This window comes from Coffea arabica, chromosome 3c (assembly GCF_036785885.1).
Source record: "Coffea arabica cultivar ET-39 chromosome 3c, Coffea Arabica ET-39 HiFi, whole genome shotgun sequence".
Taxonomy (NCBI): Eukaryota; Viridiplantae; Streptophyta; class Magnoliopsida; order Gentianales; family Rubiaceae; genus Coffea; species Coffea arabica.
Window position 1 is genome coordinate 32,965,274 of NC_092314.1, and position 19,539 is coordinate 32,984,812.

At 39.0% G+C, this 19,539-nt stretch overlaps 1 protein-coding gene across 1 annotated transcript; it reads left to right on the plus strand.

Annotated features, from left to right (window-relative positions):
- The first annotated feature begins 9,561 nt into the window (after window positions 1-9,561).
- LOC113735801 (uncharacterized) lies at window positions 9,562-10,083 on the plus strand. Its single transcript, XM_027262786.1, has one exon. It carries the CDS (start codon window positions 9,562-9,564, stop codon window positions 10,081-10,083), a length of 522 nt encoding a protein of 173 aa, XP_027118587.1.
- The last annotated feature ends 9,456 nt before the right edge of the window (window positions 10,084-19,539 follow it).

Below are 19,539 nucleotides of genomic sequence, written 5' to 3' on the forward strand. Positions count from 1 at the left end.
GTGAGAACTCGTAAAATTATTATTTTTAAACCCCTAATTTTGGCTCAATTAATTATTTATTTGGATTTTTGCCCGAATATTATTTTCTATCCTTATTAGACCTAAATATATGGTTTTATAGCTTCGTTATATTTTTAAAGTGTCTCGTTTCAAAAAAATTATTTTCTTAGAAGCTTGTTTAGTGAAAAAGTGAAAACGTGTCTGAAAACTTTAGCCAATTAGGAGTACAATAAGCTCAAAAATTTAAGACATATAAAATGGTCCTAAAATAGGCAATTTTAGGTTTAAATATTAAAGTCATAGTTAGTGGTACGATCGTTATAAGAATTTCTCAAAGGTTTCAATTTTATTGCGCCTAAATTAGAAATACGTGTTTTCACGTGCGCGCTTAATTGAGGGACTTTGGACCATTATTTTGGGACAATTAAGAATGAAAAATATTTATATAAATGTAAGTGTCTTAGAGGTTTAGTGCACTAGTGCAACAAACATAAGAGAAATCGAACACAAAACGCGCGCGTAGGGTACTAGTTATAATTGATTTGACGTATTAAAAGATTTGACGTCAAGCGTCTTTCGTACGCAAAGGCTTCAGAACCGCATTTCATTTCATTTTATTTCTTCTGCTGCAACGGACGGCTAGCAGCTGCAAGGGACAACCGAAGCTTCACCATTTCTTTCTTCCAAAACTCATCCAAATCCTTACCAAAACTTCCATAGATTCTCACCAAACTTCACATTCATTTAGCTTTTCACTTGGACAACAACTTAGCTGCAAAAGAAAGGAGCTATCCACGGTTTCTTCAAGCTTCAAAGGGCCAAAAAATCTGTCCAAACCAGCCATCAAAGTAGGTAGTAATCAAGCACCTTAAACTTGTCTTATGGAAGTTGATCTATGCATTTGAGTTGGAATCTTCACTTTAGTAGCTTGTATTGTTGGAAATGTGGGCTCTATGAACTCCCACTTTGGGTTGATGGCTGTGATGATGTTTGATGATGGTTTTATTGCTGAATTAGAGCTTAAGGAAGTAGATTAAAGGTGTATTGTGGCCAGAAACGTTGTTGAACTCTTGAAGCAAAAAGTTCCCATTTTATCCCTGTTCTGTTCGGTCACTTTAATGCAGAAATTTGAGGATTTAATGGCTTGATTGTGTTGTTTATATGTTGTAGCAGTTGTGTAAAAATTTTCATTGAAAAATACTGAGTTTTGATGGGTCAAACGAATTTATTTCAAAAACTAGTAATCTAGAAAACGGTTTCGTCGTAACCCAGACCAGTGTTTGTATTTCGTCCATAACTCCGTACTCCGACGTTGAAATCAAGTGCCGTTAGTGGCATTTGAAACTAGACGTTCCCATGTTTCCAACGGTGTATAATTCACATTCTGGTTTCATGTGTGTGAGCCACACCATTCATCTGAAGTCGGCTGTCCTGTTTCTCCGTTCTGCCAAAATGATTTGATGATGCTGCAACTTTAGGCTTAATTTCGAGCTAGTTGCATGCTGAAACTTGAAACTATTTCTTCTGTGAAATTTTAGCCCTGTGAATATATTTTCTAACACTATCAACCATTCCCAATTCTGAATTAAATTGAGGGAGTTATGATCAAAATACGGCGACTGCCTTGTTTTTGAAACCTTAGATTTGGACAGATTGCCTTAAGGATTTTTCCAAACTTTGGTTGATTGGTTAACCACATTTTCGAAGGTATTTTTTCACGAAATTTGATAGAGAGATACCCTTCATATAGGAGTATTATACTGCAAAATTTGGTATCAATCCAAGTCCGTTTCGACACTTAACTAAAGGTCCAAAGTCGGAACCAAATCTGGAAATTTGTTAACAGTCTTGAAATTTACCCAACTTTGAGCTACCATATCTTGGTGCTCGAAACCCCGATTCTCGATCCGCTTGTTCTGCCCTAAACCATACTTGTACCTCTAATTGAGTTACAAATTTCAAGGGCTGGTTTGCAACGAGTGAATTCTGCTGAATTTTCAAAGTTAGCGAAAAACCAACCCCGGCTCAATCCTGGGTGATTTGGAACAGCAACTTTAAGCTCATTTTTGAACACCTTCCACTTAGATTCATGGAAAAGTGTCTTCTAAGAACTTTTAGTACTTTGGAAGAGGTTTCTAACGGTACCAAGTTTTCCAATTTTCGACATGTGGAATCTGAGATACGATTTTTTCAAAATATCGTATCAAAACTGAAATTTTCTGAATTTCAAGGAAATGGAGTTTTTCAAGTATTCCTTATTCCTTCGATAATATTTGAACGTTTATGCTTGATTTCCAAGATAACAAAACTCGATTGCTCTTGTACATTAAGAAACTCCACTTGAACCTCGATTTACTAGTAATTGAGGTTCATTTTCATGAAATTTCCCCAGATTGTACTAGTGCACAATCTTCCTTGATAATTGGGATGTGTGAATGATAATTCACTATTAAATGCTCAGGCGCTCAAGAGGACCTTCCAGAGGATCTCACGGGAGACGCCTAAACCATCATTTGAACTCGCTACTTGAATCACAGTGAGTGTCAAGTGCATGAACTTGTTGTTAAGTGGTTATCTGTTTCTTATCTGTTATGTAAATTTGAAATTTTGAGACGAGGGTGTACTTTATCGCACTCGTTCTCTTTCAAATGAAATTATATTCGAATTTTGCTATGTGAATTCGTATCCAACTTGTACATGATAATGTGGATGTGATTTGTACTTGTGATTCGTATATGTGATCTGTATTTGTGATTCCTATTTGGAATCGTCGATTTGAGTGTTGCTCATCGACTTATATTCGTATTCGTATTCATATTCGAGGGACGCCCAAAACTCGTTGGCTAACTTTGCGAATCGAGCCAGCATGGGCTTGGTCGATAAGCTTAGCAAACCATGAGATATTCATAGAGTATGATCTATTGGAGAGATCTTGCTCGGCATTACTCGTGCAGTATTGCCATGATATACTCGAGTATTATCAAAAACTTTGATGAGCGGGCCCGGTAAGGGGGTGTAACGGTGACGGGATTCGAAGAAAAGTGGTGTATCTACGGATTTGATACTTATGTGGTTGACGGAGTGTCAACGTGAGATGTGATCAAGATTTCGACTCGACTACGTGGAATTTAGCTCCTGAGAGCTACAGTATCCTTGAATTGTTTCTGTTTATTTTTCCTATTCGAAATGTGAATTATTCGAATTTGATAGCCTTACCTACAATGTAATTGTTGTCGCTACTTGGATTATGTGTTTGCATGTGTGTTTTCTTGGCCTCACTGAGTATTGGCTCATCCTATTAGTTTGTTTTCCTTAACAGGTTGGATTGGAAGATTTTGGTAAAGCCGACTAGATTATACTTTTGATTGGAATCGGGGCTGTAAATGTGTAGTCGACTTTTAATGGTTGCATTTTGGAACTTGATGTATCTTTTGTGAACATGATGTAAGATTTAAATATTTAGTTAAGGAAGCGACTTTTCTTTATTTTGACTCGTAGTATTTGGTATGTATCGTTAAGTTCGATTTGATTTGTCTTGAGTCCTGGCGAGAGCTGGGCAGGCGTCCCGCGGATACCCTTGGGTTCGCCCGTGGGAGAAGTGGGGGGCGTCACATAAGGATAGGTTTCATTCTATTAATTAGAATTTTGGAAATAACTTTGTATAATACATTACAGAGACTTATTGGCCTATAATGTCTAAACTCAATCAGACAATCTATCTTCAAAATCAGGAAGATGATGGTGTGGTTCCACTCTTTCAACATGTGGTTTGGGTGAAAAAACTTTTTAATGGCATTTACCACTTCCTCTTTAAGAATGGACTAGTATTTCTGGAACAAGAGGGGAGTCATCCCATAAGGGCCAGGGGCCTTGTTGAGATTCATGGAAAAAATAGTAGTTTTAGTGTCAACATTCTCTATTAGTTTAGTTAGACTGTCATTCACTTGATCAATGATGGAAACTGGAATACCGCCGCCCAAAAGTGGGCAGAAACGGAGGGAAATGAAACTAAATTAATTGAAATAATTTAAAAATTTTTAAAAGATCATTGTTCCATATTTTTCTAGTAAATTAACACTTGATCTTTTCTTTTCTTTTCTTTTCCTTCTTCAATCCAAACAAAAATTCAATATTTTCTTTCTTTTATTTTCATACTTAATCCAAACAAGATAGATGGAAATCACTCTTTTCTACACTCTTTCTCTTTCTTTTCCATTGGTGTCCTTTTCTGTTCTTTTGCTTCCTTTCTCTCAAAGTAAACAATGCCTAAATGTGATGCATAAGCTATGAAGTGCAATCAAGACTAAAGAGAAGGAGGAAAGTCTAAAGTATGTGTGTAGGACCAGGGAATTCTCCACAATGTTGGCATTCAAGGAATTCCTTGCCAGATTAGACTCATCAAAACTCAATAAAGTGTGAGTGAATGTATGGTTACATTTGTGTGTTTATATCTGGATAATTGAACCAAAACTAATAGATTGGATGAATTCCACCCACTATTCATTGAACCAACACTAATTACCAACTATTTATCTACTTTGCCACGTTGACAAGAGATAGAAACATCAACTTAATAAAAGTTTGAGAAATGGGGATTCAAGATACTTTGGTAAATTGAGGGATTGGTGGGGAAGAAAAGTAAAGCAAAGACCATCTTCATTATAGAGGTCAATAAATTAATTCTAAAATCTTTATATTAAGTAGTGTTGCATCATTCATCCTCTTAAGTATGTGTATGAGTGTTGTATGAATCAAATATGACACTAAATATGCTAATGCACCGAGCCTTTTATCTTTAAATTTTATTAGCATTGAATGAAGAGGTTAATGATCTTTATCAATCAAATGATTAATAGGCAGAAGAGATCTTTCTAATATCTTTATCAATTAATTGATTCTTTTGTTTAACACCAACTCTAAGAAGTGTCTTAAATTGAATTAACCAAGTGAATTGAATTGATATGATAGAGTCCAATAAATAAGCAATTACTCGACATTCAAATTAAACTTGAATTAAATAAAATAAGTGAACTGGAATTATTAAAACATATATATATATATCACAAATGTAGTTTTTATTTATCAAACTGTAACTTTACAATATGTGGATGGAAGCCCATCTTTTTACACCAACTACTTCTTTGCATTAGGAGGTAGGAATCATCATTTCCTCATCACAAATGTCCTTATACATATAAGAGGCAGTTGTGGTGATGAGGAGGTCGAGGGTGCTATTCAAGTGGAGCAAGTGAAGGTACCGTTGGGGCCTACGACCCGTGCTCATGCGAAGAGGTTAAGTGAAGCACTACAAACATTGGTTCGCGCGGCCCGAGAGTCTAATGGAGAGCCTAAGGCCATTGAAGGCCTTAACGAAGCTAGAGAGGTCATCTTCCTCGAAGCCATCCCTGAGGATTAGTGTGAGATTCGGTCAAGGGCCCATGACCCATTAGTATTCTTAGTAAAATGTAATAAAGAGGTTCCAACTAACTTGTGGTTTGGGCCCTAGTCGGTGTTTAGTTCGTGGGCCAATGTTTTGGGCCATTCGAGCCTCATTAGCAAGTAACTTGGCCCATTAGTCTTTTTATTTGTCTATTTAAGTTAGCATTTAGGGTTGTAAGAGGACCTTTTGATGATTAATAAAATTACATTGAGAGTTCTCTCAAGCTTCATTGAAGCACCTTGAATATCTTAGATTTATATCTTAGATATTCAATTGACTTATCAATCTAGGACCACGCTAGATTGTGGCGTCTTCTACAAATACCGAGGTTCGTTGACTACGTGATCAACGGGTTTAGGTGATTCACTGTGTTCGTCGTCTTCAACGCGAGTCTCTACCTTCTAGATCCAAGCCTTTCTGTACGGGTTGCATCACACGGTTGGTGCCGTTCGTATCAGCTGGCATTAGAGCTAGTTGAAGGTATCACGTATATCCCTTGCTTCATTTTCTTTTGGGGTCGTTTCTCTCCTTGTTTTTGTGTCTTCAATCTGTCCGCAATTGTTTGATTTGTTTTGGAGTCGAAAATTCTGTTTTTGTCGCCCAAGTGTTGTTGTCGTTTGTTCCTGATTTGTGTGTCAATTCTGCCCACTGTTCGTCAACTATCCAAGTAATTCCAAAGCTGTTTGGTTGTGTTTTGGAGTCCCAAATTTCTGTCCAAGGCTTCTATAATCCGTTCAAGTCAGTCCATGTGTTTGCCTTGTCTTGCGTGTCCTTGTTGTCAAGTCGTTCGATTGTTCGTTGCTGTCCGGATTTCCCAGCCTGAGTTCCTCGTGTTTTGCGTCTATATTGTCGTGTCTTGGTGCTGGTCAGTAGTGTTTGTCAAAAAAAAAAAGGGAGAAGACAGTTTGCAGCGGCTAGGGTTCTTCCCTCTTGTCAAATATCGTGGGCTTGTTGGTGTAGCGAACTGTCCAGGTTTGTGCCTCCATCACTTACTGATTAGTGTGTCTATTCTCGTTGGTTGGAGTGTGTGTTGGGTCGTGTACACAGCCCAGTAAAGTAAAAAAAAAAAACATAAAAGAACAAGGGGAAAAGAAACACCTACTGTCCAGTTTTGAGTTGTTTCCTTGGTTTCCATTGTGGTCTACCCAGAATTTTTTTTTCTTTTCCTTGCCATCCGTGAGCTGTGGGCTGTTTTGGGGTACACCGTTTGATTAGGAAGTGCAACCATATTGATAGCAAAGTGCATGAAATCTGATTGGTTTTCCTTTGTAGTGCATGAAAACTGATTTGCTTCTTTTGTCGGCCATACCTTCTGTTTCCCTTGCTGTCCGAAATTATTAATTGCACTTCGTGAGTTTGGGATTGTTTTGAGTGGTTGTATACCCTGCTTTGGAAGTGGAATACACCTTGGCCGTATTGAAACCTTGAAGTCAAACCTGTTTTGTCTCGCAAAAAAAAAAAAAAAAAAAACACAGCAAGCAAAAAAAAAATAAAAAAATAGTGTTGCGGCCAAAAACAAAAGAAAGTCCAGAATTTTTATTGCCAATTCCTTTGAAGTTACATAGTGCTCCGAACATTACACGCAAAATAAACGAAAATTAAAAATTTTGGTCCACTACTTCTTGAAGGTCTTGAGCACCTTGAGTCTTGGGAGGTCGTTCCATTTTCTTAGTGAAAAGTTTTCTGTATTCCCTTGTGGTAGTGAAGGGTTTTCGAGGTTTTAGAGTAAATTTCTTGGAAATACCTTGGGTAACCCGTTGGGGGGGAGCCTGAGGAGGGTTGTTAGAGTCACCATTTCGATTGTCCATTGTGGGTTGCACTTGTTGGAGAGGAACCGATTTAGCCAAGGCTGATTGGTAATTTGCCACCTTGTGGTAGTTTTGGAGGGTGAAAAGTCACTCCCAAGGGGTTTTTAAAACCCTAGGCCAGCCGTGCACCTTGGGGATTTTTCAAGGCCAAAAAGGTTTCCAAGTCTTGAGTTTCCAAATTGTGCAAGCTTCCAAATTCAGTATCCTAAAATTTCGTCCTACATTTTCTCACCTTCTCCTACATTTTAGAAACTTCCTTATACTTTTCCCTCCTTTTTCTTTTACGCCTCTTTCCCTCCATTTTTAAGTAGTTGGCCGCCACCCATTTCTTCTCATTAGGATCCATTCGCACTTACTAACTAGCCAAGGCAGCGTGCGTTTCTAAAAAAACAAAAAAAAGTGTGTATTTTTTTGGGTTAAGTCCTTTCCTTATTCTTTCTCGTGTCTTAGTCTTCTTTGTTTCCTTTCATCTGAGTCATATCATTTCTTTATTCCTCGGGTCAATTGTCCATTATTCTTCATTCCATTGAGGATTGCCACATTTACGTGCTCCAAGCATTGGAAGTTGAATTGTTTACCTGGGAGGATTTCTAATTTTTTCAAGGCAAGCTATCAAGAGCTTTTGAGAGCTTTGGTGAGCTTAGTCGAGTGCTATTTGAGGGCCATACACGAGGGTTGAGTGCATACACGTGAGGGAGTGAGTGAGACATCCATTTCTATATTTGCTTTGCTACTAACTTTTTGCAGGCCTACTACATCATGTCCGGTGGGAGTGAGGCCTCCAGGTTTGACCCCAAGTCAAACAACCATGCATTGCTAAGTGAAATCCAATGCATGCTTCAGGAGTCCATGGAATCTCTACACCAAAGAATGGACCGCTTAGAGCTCTCGTAAGCTCGGACCAACGCCAGCCGTCGGGATGTGCCACCTCGCGAGGAGCTAGCTTCTAATAGCGAGGAAGATGACTTCATCCGTCGGCCCAAGCAGGACTACCGGAGAACCGATGATGGACTCAAGGGGGTCAAAATCAAGATTCCCTCTTTCCAAGGCACGTCTAGTCCAGAGGCTTACCTGGAATGGGAACAGCGAATCGAGATGGTATTCGAGTGCCAGGACTACACCGATGAACAAAAGGTCAAATTGGCAACACTCGAATTCACCGATTACGCTATTGTCTGGTGGGAGCAGGAGCGCACTAGCAAACGCTGCAATAGAGAACGACAAATTAGCACGTGGGAGGAGTTACAAACCACTATGAGGAAACGGTTTGTACCCAGCCATTACTATCGTGATCTATATCAGCGGCTCCAGACATTAGTCCAAGGAAGTCGTACTGTGGAGGACTACTACAAGGAGATGGAGATCACCATACTCCGAGCAGACATTATGGAGGATAGAGAGGCTACCATGGCGAGGTTCCTTAACGGCTTAAGGCCTGAAATCGCCGAATTGGTGGAGTTGCAAAACTATGTGGATATGCCTGAGTTGATTGACAAGGCATCCAAGATCGAGAGGAGGCTTAAGAGGAGGGGTAACCCTCGTAACCCTAGCTTCTCAGCCACGCCTGTGTGGAGGGGCAACCCGACCTTCGAGCGGGAACAGCCTAATCCAGGGATGTCCAAGTTTACCCCTAAGACCGAGCCACTCAAGCAGGCCCCAAAGACAACTCCAAGACCTTCATTCGAGTCCTCCAAGCCACGAAGCCGTGACAAGTGCTTCAAATGCCAAGGATTTGGGCACATCGCCTCCCAGTGTCCCAATAGGCGTACCATGATCGTCCTACCGAGCGGAGACGTCGTATCTGATGACGAGGACGAGTTCGTCGAGATGCCTCCATTGACTGATGAGGGTGAAGATTCCGAGGTGGAGGTTGAGGCCACTACTGAGCAAGTTGGCGTTGCTCTAGTAGCGCGTCGAGCTCTCGCGACCCAAGTCAAGAGAGTGGATGAGGCCCAACGTGACAACATTTTTTACACCCGATGTCACGTCAAGGGACGAGTATGTAGTCTCATCATTGACGCAGGTAGTTGTACCAATGTGGCAAGTACTCTTATGGTGGATCATCTTTCCTTACCCACGTTGAGGCACCCTAGCCCATACTACTTGCAATGACTCAATGAGAGTGGCGATATCAAAGTCACCAAACAAGTGGTTGTGCCTTTCCAGATTGGGAAGTATGAGGATGAGGTCCTTTGCGACGTCGTTCCCATGCAAACTTCTCATATTTTGTTGGGACGGCCATGACAATATGACAAGAAGACTACTCATGATGGTTTTACCAACAAGTACTCCTTCTTGCACCACAACAAGAAGATGACACTTATTCCTCTCACACCTCAGCAGGTGCATGAAGACCAACTGCGTTTGCAACAGGAGCATGAACGAGAGGTGGCTAAAAGGTCACCCAATTCTCAGGCAATCATTAGCAAACAGGAGCATGAACGAGAGGTGGCTAAAAGGTCACCCAATTCTCAGGCAATCATTAGAGCACTGACCGAGAGGACATCCAACCCTGGTACATCTAGTCGATTGGACAAACGCCCTAGCTTGCTTGCAAAGAACAGGGAAGTTCGTAAATTATTTTTGTTCAAGCAAGTTGTTTATGTCTTATATTGCAAAGAGGTGATTTTACTTTCTCATGAAGCACTCAATGACTTACCTCCTGAAATCTCCTCTTTATTACATGAATTTGAGGACGTTTTCCCAGATGAGATCCCCAGTGGTCTGCCACCACTTAGAGGGATCGAGCACCAAATCGATTTCATTCCTGAAGCATCCTTGCCTAACAGACCGGCCTACAAGATTGGCCCTGAGGAGACTAAGGAGATCCAATGACAAGTAGATGAGCTCTTAGAGAGAGGTTGGGCTCTAGAGAGCATGAGCCCATGTGCCGTTCTAGTCATCCTTGTCCCAAAGAAAGAAGGCACTTGGAAGATGTGTGTAGACTGCCGCGCCGTCAACGCTATCACAGTTAAGTATCGTCACCCTATACCTCGTTTAGATGATATGTTTGACGAATTGTATGGTGCAGTCATTTTTACCAAGATTGATCTTAAGAGTGGCTACCATCAAATTCGAATGAAGGAAGGGGACGAGTGGAAGACGGCCTTCAAGACTAAGTATGGTCTGTATGAGTGGTTAGTTATACCCTTTGGTTTAACAAACGCTCCTAGTACATTTATGCGCCTTATGAATCATGTGCTTTGCCCGTTCTTAGGTACATTTGTTGTTGTTTATTTTGACGACATTCTGATATACAGCAAGAGTCCTGAGGAACATGTAGCACATGTACGAGCTGTTCTTGATGTTTTGCACAGGGAGAGGTTATTCGCTAACCTTGGCAAATGTACTTTTTTGCACTAATGAGTTTGTTTTCCTTGGTTATAAGATTAGTGCACAGGGCATTAAAGTGGACGAAAGCAAAATCCAGGCCATCAATGGGTGGCCCGTACCCAAGACCATGAGTGAAGTTAGGAGTTTCCACGGCCTTGCGAGCTTCTATCGCCGGTTCGTGAAGGATTTCAGCACTATAGCTGCCCCACTTACCGTCATTATTAAGAAGGATGTGAAGTTCGAGTGGGGGGAAGCTCAGGAGAAGGCGTTCCAACTCCTTAAACACAAGCTCACACATGCACCCTTATTGTCCTTACCTAGTTTTGATAAAACTTTTGAGGTTGAATGTGATGCTTCTGGTGTAGGAATTGGAGCCGTATTGATCCAAGAGGGAAGACCAATCGCATATTTTGGCGAGAAATTGAACGGTGCTGCCTTGAACTACTCCGCCTATGATAAGAAGCTCTATGCTTTGATTCGTGCACTGGAGACATGGCAACATTATCTGCGACCTAAGCAATTTGTCATCCACACTGACCACGAGGCCCTAAAGCATCTCAAGTCTCAACACAAGTTGAGTAAGAGACACGTCCGGTGGGTCAATTTTGTGGAGTCCTTTCCTTATGTGATCAAGTACAAAGCAGGCAAAACCAATGTCGTTGTTGATGCACTGTCCAGGAGGTATGCCTTGATTGCTCTACTTGACGCTAAACTCCTTGGATTTGATCTTATCAAAGAACTCTATGATACCGATTCTGATTTCTCTGATATATACAAGTCTTGTGCTAAGTCGGATCAAGGTATGTTCTTCATTCATGATGGGTTTTTGTATTGTAATGATAAATTGTGCATTCCGTCATGCTTTGTTCGTGAGTTACTAACCCGTGAGGCTCACGGAGGTGGTTTGATGGGACATTTTGGTGTCATCAAGACTTTGAGTACCTTACAGGAGCATTTCTATTGGCCACGCATGAGGCGGGATGTGGAGTGAATGGTGTCACGCTACATCACTTATCACTGTGCCAAGTCCAAGTTACAACCCTTTGGTTTGTATACACCTCTACCTATTCCTTCGGATCCTTGGGTTGACATTTCTATGGATTTTGTGTTTGGTTTACCTAAGAGTAAAAGGGGTATGATAGTATCTTTGTTATTGTTGATCATTTCTCTAAAATGGCCCATTTCATTCCTTGTCATAAGACGGATGATGCTACTTACATAGCTGATCTCTTCTTTAAGAAAGTTGTCTGTTTGCATGGTGTCCCTAGGACTATTGTGTCTGATAGAGATGTTAAGTTTCTCTCTTACTTCTGGAAGACTTTATGGGGGAAGTTGGGGACTAAGTTGCTATTTTCTACATCCAGTCACCTCCAGACCGATGGCCAAATTGAGGTCGTTAACCGTACATTGTCTACATTACTTAGGGCCATCATTAAAAAGAATCTCAAAACTTGGAAGGAGTGTTTACCCCATGTTGAGTTCGCTTATAACCGTATAGTTCATAGTGCTACCTAATTTTCACAATTTGAAATTATTTACGATTTTAACCCTTTGATTCCCTTGGATTTGATGCCTTTGCCTTTGTCTGAGCGTACTAAACTTGATGGCAAGAAGAAAGTCGAGTTTGTCCAGAACTTGCACCAGCAGGTGAGGGCTAACATTGAAACTCGCATCCAACAATATCTCAAGCATGCCAACAAGGGTCGGCGTCGCGTGGTGTTTGAACCAGGTGATTGGGTCTGGTTACACTTACGCAAAGAGCGATTCCCTGTCCAGCATCGCAACAAGTTGCTACCCCGAGGAGATGGACCATTCCAGGTTGTGGCGCGTATCAACGACAACGCCTACAAGCTCGATCTCTCAGGTGAGTATAATGTCTCGACTACATTTAATATTGCTGACCTAAGTCCCTATCTCGCAGATGATGATGTCGATTTGAGGACAAATCTTTCGCAAGAGGAGGGGAATGATGAGGAGGTCGAGGGTGCTATTCAAGTGGAGCAAGTGAAGGTACCGTTGGGGCTTATGACCCGTGCTCGTGCGAAGAGGTTAAGTGAAGCACTACAAACATTAGTTCGCACGGCTCGAGAGTCTAATGGAGAGCCTAAGGCCATTGAAGGGCTTAACGAAGCTAGAGAGGTCATCTTCCTCGAGGCCATCCCTGAGGATTAGTGTGAGATTCGGTCAAGGGCCCATGGCCCATTAGTATTCTTAGTAAAATGTAATAAAGAGATTCCAACTAACTTGTGGTTTGGGCCCTAGTCGGTGTTTAGTTCGTGGACCAATGTTTTGGGCCATGTGAGCCTCATTAGCATGTAACTTGGCCCATTAGTCTTTTTATTTGTCTATTTAAGTTAGCATTTAGGGTTGTAAGAGGACTTTTTGATGATTAATAAAATTACATTGAGAGTTCTCTCAAGCTTCATTGAAGCACCTTGAATATCTTAGATTTATATCTTAGGTATTCAATTGACTTATCAATCTTCAACGTGAGTCTCTACCTTCTAGATCCAAGCCTTTCTGTACGGGTTGCATCACACGGTTGATGCCGTTCATATCATGTGGTGTTCTACTGTTCATGCTAGACTCTTGTGGTGTTGTACCTTCAAGTGCATAAACTTGCTTTGATGGATTGTACTTCCACCTTTTACGTATGGTTGCCAAGTCAAGTGGCATTCTGGCCCCGATGCTATGAAATTTGGAAACAAAGTAGTTGTTCACAAAGTCAAGCAGTATTCCAGTCCAGATGTTGTGAAATTTGGAAACAAAGTAGTTTTTTTTTTTCTTTTGATGTACACACGAATTTTGTAGTTGTAGTAATCAGCATACCTAAAAAATATTAGAATGTAATTGAAGTTGTATTACAATACCAATTTCCGGTTACAATAGCAATTTGCGGTTATTAGTCAAATTGCATAATATAATTTATATAATGTACTTATGATTGAAGTTGCATTATAGTAGTTGTATTATAAATAGAAATTTGAAGTTATTGGTGAACATGCACAACTAATTTATGTAATTTATTTAGTTAAGCGATGTGCTTGTGGTAAAAAAGGGTCAAATAATGGATTTTTAATTAAAGGATATATATATATATGTATAACAATGAGTCAAATAATGGCTTTTTTGCTGTGGTTACTTTTTTATGAAAAAATTAATTTTAAATTCATTAATGCCACTTTATGCAGCCATAGTGATTACTATATTTTGATAAAAAAGTTGGATTGCAAAAAAAATGACTTTAATATTGGGATTGAGCAACAAATCAACCTTAAAATAAAAGTCATAATTCCAAATTTAACTTCTATTTTCTAACACGCAATTTTAAAAAAATTCTAATATGCATTTATTGAGAAAATATTTTAAGTTTAAAGAACATATATATATGTATATGTTATTAGCTATCAAAAGTTTCATAATTTCAAGAGATAGATTGCTCATGGCTTCATTGTACTTTTGGCACATCTTCCTAAAGACAAAGACAAGAAAAAACAATGCATCATCAAAAGTAGGAAAGAAAAAAAAAGCATCTATTGTCTGAGAAGAAAAATAGCTAGTGGCATGTATGCAATTTCATACGCAGATTCTCCAAAATCTTCACCCATTGCATTCAAGAAGTAGCTTTCAACAATGTTTAGGGCCTGTTGACCATCAGTACAATATCGAAATGAGAGTGTTTTTTTCCATGGAAGTTTGGAGGAGAACCTATTAGTGAAGCTGCTAGCATAACCACAATGATCCCCAAACATTCTTTGAACTCTTTGCTTTTCTTGCAGTGGCCTATTGGGAGGACTCGAAAATTCCTTTAGAATTTTCTCCCATTTTTGAAACATTAATTTATATTTTCCTCTATATTTCTTTACTTGACTATTTAACTATTTATTAGCTCTAAATTTCATAGTGATTTCATTAGTTGAGTCAAGAGTTTTACTTTTACTTTTAAATTTAAAGTAAGTTAGGGTTTTGGTGCAGTTTGGTAGTGTGATCGATTGGTGAGGTGTGTGCACTAAATTTGGTGGATAAGAGTGAGTATTAGGTAAGAAGAAGTGTGTGATTAGAAATACTTATAATAAATTAGTGAATCATAACTTAAAACAAAAGTACAACGGAGTTAAGGGAAACAGGCTTGGACCGACGCGCGCCGTTTATTACCAGTTGAATACACCGTTTGACCAATACTTTCTTACCCTAAACTCCTTGTTTTTATTTCATTTAATTTCCCCTAAATTAACCCTTAAGTCAGCCACCATTATTGACTAAGGAAAAGGAAAAGAAAGAAAAATTGGTGGATGCCAAGTGTTGGCAATCAACACCACCTTTGACCAAAGACCTTCCTAGTATTTATCTTGAATATTTCACCAAAATTCCATCATCTTTCCCTTCATTTTGGCCGAACTTAAGAGACAAGAAAAGAGAGAAAAACTTCCATTTTCTATCCTTGATTTCATGCTCAATCCATGAGAGATTCAAAAATTAACCCAAATCTACACTGATTAATCTTAAACTAGACTTGGAGGAGTCACTTGGGGAAGAAAAATCTTGAGTTACTTGTTATCTTGGAGTTTTGAGGTAAAATTTCTAGAAAACATTTCTTTTTACTTGTTTCTTGAGATTTATGCAAGATATGTTATGATTGAAGTTGAAGGAAGCATGTTTATGGTAATTTCATGGTTTTGCTAGGGTTGGTGAAGTTGTTGCTAGGGTTTGGTTAATTTCCAGCTTAGGCATATGTTGGTGATAGCTAGTTTTGTGGTTAAAATAAGTTTTCTATGTATCCTATATCTTGTGAACTTGATTAGGGCTATCTTGTGGTGAAAGTGTAGCCTTGAAATGGCTGGAAAAATTGGTAAACACAAAGGAAGTGCTACTGAAATTTTTTTCGCAGGAGAATCTTAGCAGTCTTGAAAAATCTATCACATCTCGGTGTAGAAATATTTAAATTGAGTTCTGCTTATTGCATTTAAAATAGATTCAGTGTACTTTCTACCATGAAAATTTCATAATTTTTCTCAATTTCTATGAATATTTATGATTTTTCAAACTTGACTAAATTTCCATTCCTGTTCTGTTTTTCTATTGGATAAAGCAGCCAATTGAGATTGGATTTTGACTGACTTGTGGACAGAATCTTGCAAAAGTGTCTTCTCTTTGAATCTTTTTTCCAACGGTATAAAGTTTATAAATTTTGGACTTAAGAAACTTGAAATATGATTTTTCAAATAGTATCGCACAAAACTGAAAAAATTCTGTTTTCCTAAAATTGTCCTTACTTTCATTTCCAACTTTAAGTTGGAGTTGTTAAACCATTTTGAACTTTATGATTGGAATGAGAAAATTCTTGGTTACTCGTGTTCCTTGGGTCTAAATGTTCTCTTTTCACTCCAAAACCATATTTGCACCTTTGTCCTAATAATTATTTGAATTTTCTTTGATTCACCTAAACTTTGGATGGTTGAATCATAATATTTTTCTCTTGGTTATTCTTATGGTTTATCGGTGATCAAGGGCATAATCCAGAAGGAAACTTTTGACGTTATTTTGCTTAAACTGGTGAGTGTTCCTTGCATGTTTGTACAATGAGTGACTATGTGAATATCTGTGAGTGATTGTTTGAATATTAAATGCTTTCCAATGACTGTTAAATAGATTTTCAATGGACGAGTATGCACTTTATTGCACTCGACCCAAGGAAAAGTGAATTTTCAATGATTGAATGTTACTTGTGCATGAATATAAGCCTTTTTGCTGAACTGGACCCTTGTCCTTCGTTGCCGATCGACTCGAGCTAGAAGCGGATTCGGTCGACGGCTGGTGACCCTGGAACAATGTTTGGTATACTCGAGTATACGAAATCTAGTGGAGAACTGGCCAATGGATTCAATGCAATGATATCAATGAATAAATGACAAAAACGCTGAAAGAGTTTTCATTTGCAAACGTTTTCTAATGTTAGAGGGATAAGGAAAATGGTTGGTGAATGAATGAATGAATGACTTGAATGAATGGCTCCAAGTGAGCACGTATCCTTCCAATGATTGAGTGTTTATTTCTTGAATGACTGGATATTACTGTGCAAAGTATGCAAATTGTTAAATGTAATGTTTCGATGGTTTCCCTACCCGATTGCTTGTTTAGGAACCTTACTGGACTTTTAGTTCATTCCTTTAGTTTTATTTTCCTTACAGGAATAGAGGTCCGAAACAATTAAGTGTGAACTAGAATGCATAACCCTCTTGTACTTATACTTTTAGTTGATAGGATATATTTTGACATTTGACGTTGTAACATACGTTTGACTTTTGTGTTTGTAAATAAGTTTACATTTTGGTTGAATTGTAGAACTTAAATGTTATTTTGGAAGCTTGAATGATTAATCTTGAGAGTTGAGTGAGTGAGTGAGTCTTGGCGAAAGTTGGGCACGTGGTCCACCAAACCCTTGAGTATGCCCTAGGGGGAAGTGGGGTTGTCACATGTGGCATCAGAGCCACTTCACGTGGTCTCTTCACGGGGTGAGTTTGGGTCAAGTGGTGTTATGGTCCCTATTATGTGGATGCATAAAGGCTTAAGTACTCTTCTAGAACATAACTTGTGAATCATGAATGTTATAAGCGTAAATCATGATACTTGGAGAAGATAGATATGTATGTCAAGTAGGAATGTCTAAAATAAGCAATTTATTATTAGAATTGGCCGGCTCGAGTTGTAAATTATTCTATTTTTGGATTCTTGTACCCGAATACCAAAGAGTTGATACTTTTTTGACGGTTACGAATGAAATTGAGGTAAGTGTGGAAGATGCGATTAGGTCATGCTTATATGAATTGTTTTTGGATCGAAAGAATAGATGATTATCTTGGATTGACATTACAAATGATGTATTTGAATTTGTATCTCCAATTGAAGAGTTTTGTACTTTGACTAATTTGAGATGCTTGTTGATGAGGTAGTACAAGTTAACCTAGCCAAGGGAAGTCAAGGGTATACAAGACTTAATGAATGAAATCTTGAGCTTAAGGAAGAGCAACCTGCAGCCGAGAGAGAAGTAGAATTAATTGGTTCGATAATGACCTAGGTTAAAGACTCGAGAAAGGAGGACGTGAGTATAGGTAATTAGGATGACAAGCCATTTCTTGTTCTGCCACTGTATGTATGCTGCTAGTGACGTGTCAATGATAATGTGTATGGTATCTACTTGTTTTATGCACTTGGTTTTGATCAAGTTGATATGTAAAGTATCTTTGCAATCTGATGAATGAACTTGGAATGCTATAAGTGTACTAAGTACATTTCCTTATCTTTGACGATGTGATTTAAAAATGTCTTTCTTTCGCTGCTATAGTCGATTGATTTTGTTTATGTGCGATATAACCTTTTCAAAAAAAAAAAAAGAGAGAAAAGGGCATGGAGGGTAGACGAAGTCAAGGACGAGGGGCTAATCGGGGACGTGGGACTAATCATGGATGTGGAGGTAGGCAAGTACTAGAACCAAGAGAAACAAGACACGCAGTGGCATAGCAGCAATAAGAACCAAGGGCCAAAACAGGGGATCAAATAGCAACGACAATACAACAAATGGTTAATATCTTAGCGCAATTGGTAGAGCAACAAGGCCAAACTCTAGTGAATCAGCCTAGGAACCCTGAGATAGGAAAGGACAGGGCCTTAGTGCATTTCCAAAAGTTTTCTCCACTGAAATTCTTTGGAGGGTCTGACCCGGAAGTAGCTGAAAATTGGTTGGAGACAATGATAAATATTTTTGTAGCCTTGCATTATATGGAGAAAAGACAAGTGGTTTTTGCCGTCTTTCAATTTGAAGGACCGGCTAGGGCATGGTGGAATATTATTAGGGCAAAGTAGGAGAGAAAACAGACGTCATGGATTTGGGTAAATTTTATGAGAGAATTTAATGAGAAATACTTCCCACCTCTGGTCCAGAGAAAAGAGAGGATGATTTCATTAGATTATGTCAAGAAGCCCTAAGCGCGGCTGAATATGAAACACAATTCACTAAACTGTCCAAAGTTACTGCTAAATTGGTAGCTACGGAGCAAAGGAGGGTGAGGTAATTTGTACAGGGGTTAAATATAGAAATGCAAGAGGATTTGGCAGTAGCACAAATTAATACATTCACTGAAACCCTTGAAAAAGCTCAAAAAAGTTGAAATTGCGAGAGCATAAATGAAGGTTTTCATGCGAGAAATCGGAGTACCCTTACTAGTACACATGAGGAACCTAAGGAAGATGTAACGCCCTTCAAAGTAAGAAGAACGGACTTTCGGCACTACCTACCCTAGATATTAGGACAATTAGAAGAAAATTCTTCAAGAGGAATTCAAATAGGAAAGGGGTGACAAGATGGAGTTCCTCGACAAAGCCCAAAAGTGGCTCCTCGCTTGGCTCGTAGATATTGTGGAAAGACAAATCATACTGAGGATGAATACTGGGTAAAAGGGCAAAAGTGTTTGATTTGTGGGTAGCGATCATCAAATTAACAACTGCTCGAAAATGCGGCCACGAGGGAATAATGTTCAACAAGTGGATAGAACCAAATTTAGACAAGCTAATGAAAGAAGGAACCGGCCGAAAGTCCCAGTAAGGGTATATGCCAAAGACAAGCAACAGACTTCAGAGTCATCTGAGCCGATGGAAGGTAAAAATTTCGAGAACGAAATTTTCTTAAGGAGAAGAGAGTGTGAGAACCCAAATATTCCTTTAGAATTTCCTCCCATTTTTGAAACATTAATTTATATTTCCCTTTGTATTTCTTTATTTTACTATTTAACTATTTACTAGCCCTAAATTTCATAGTGATTTCATTAGTTGAGTCAAGAGTTTTACTTTTACTTTTAAAGTTAGAGTAAGTTAGGATTTTGGTGCATTTTGGTAGTGTGATCGATTGGTGAGGTGTGTGCACTAAATTTGGTGGATAAGAGTGGGTATTAGGTAAAAGGAAGT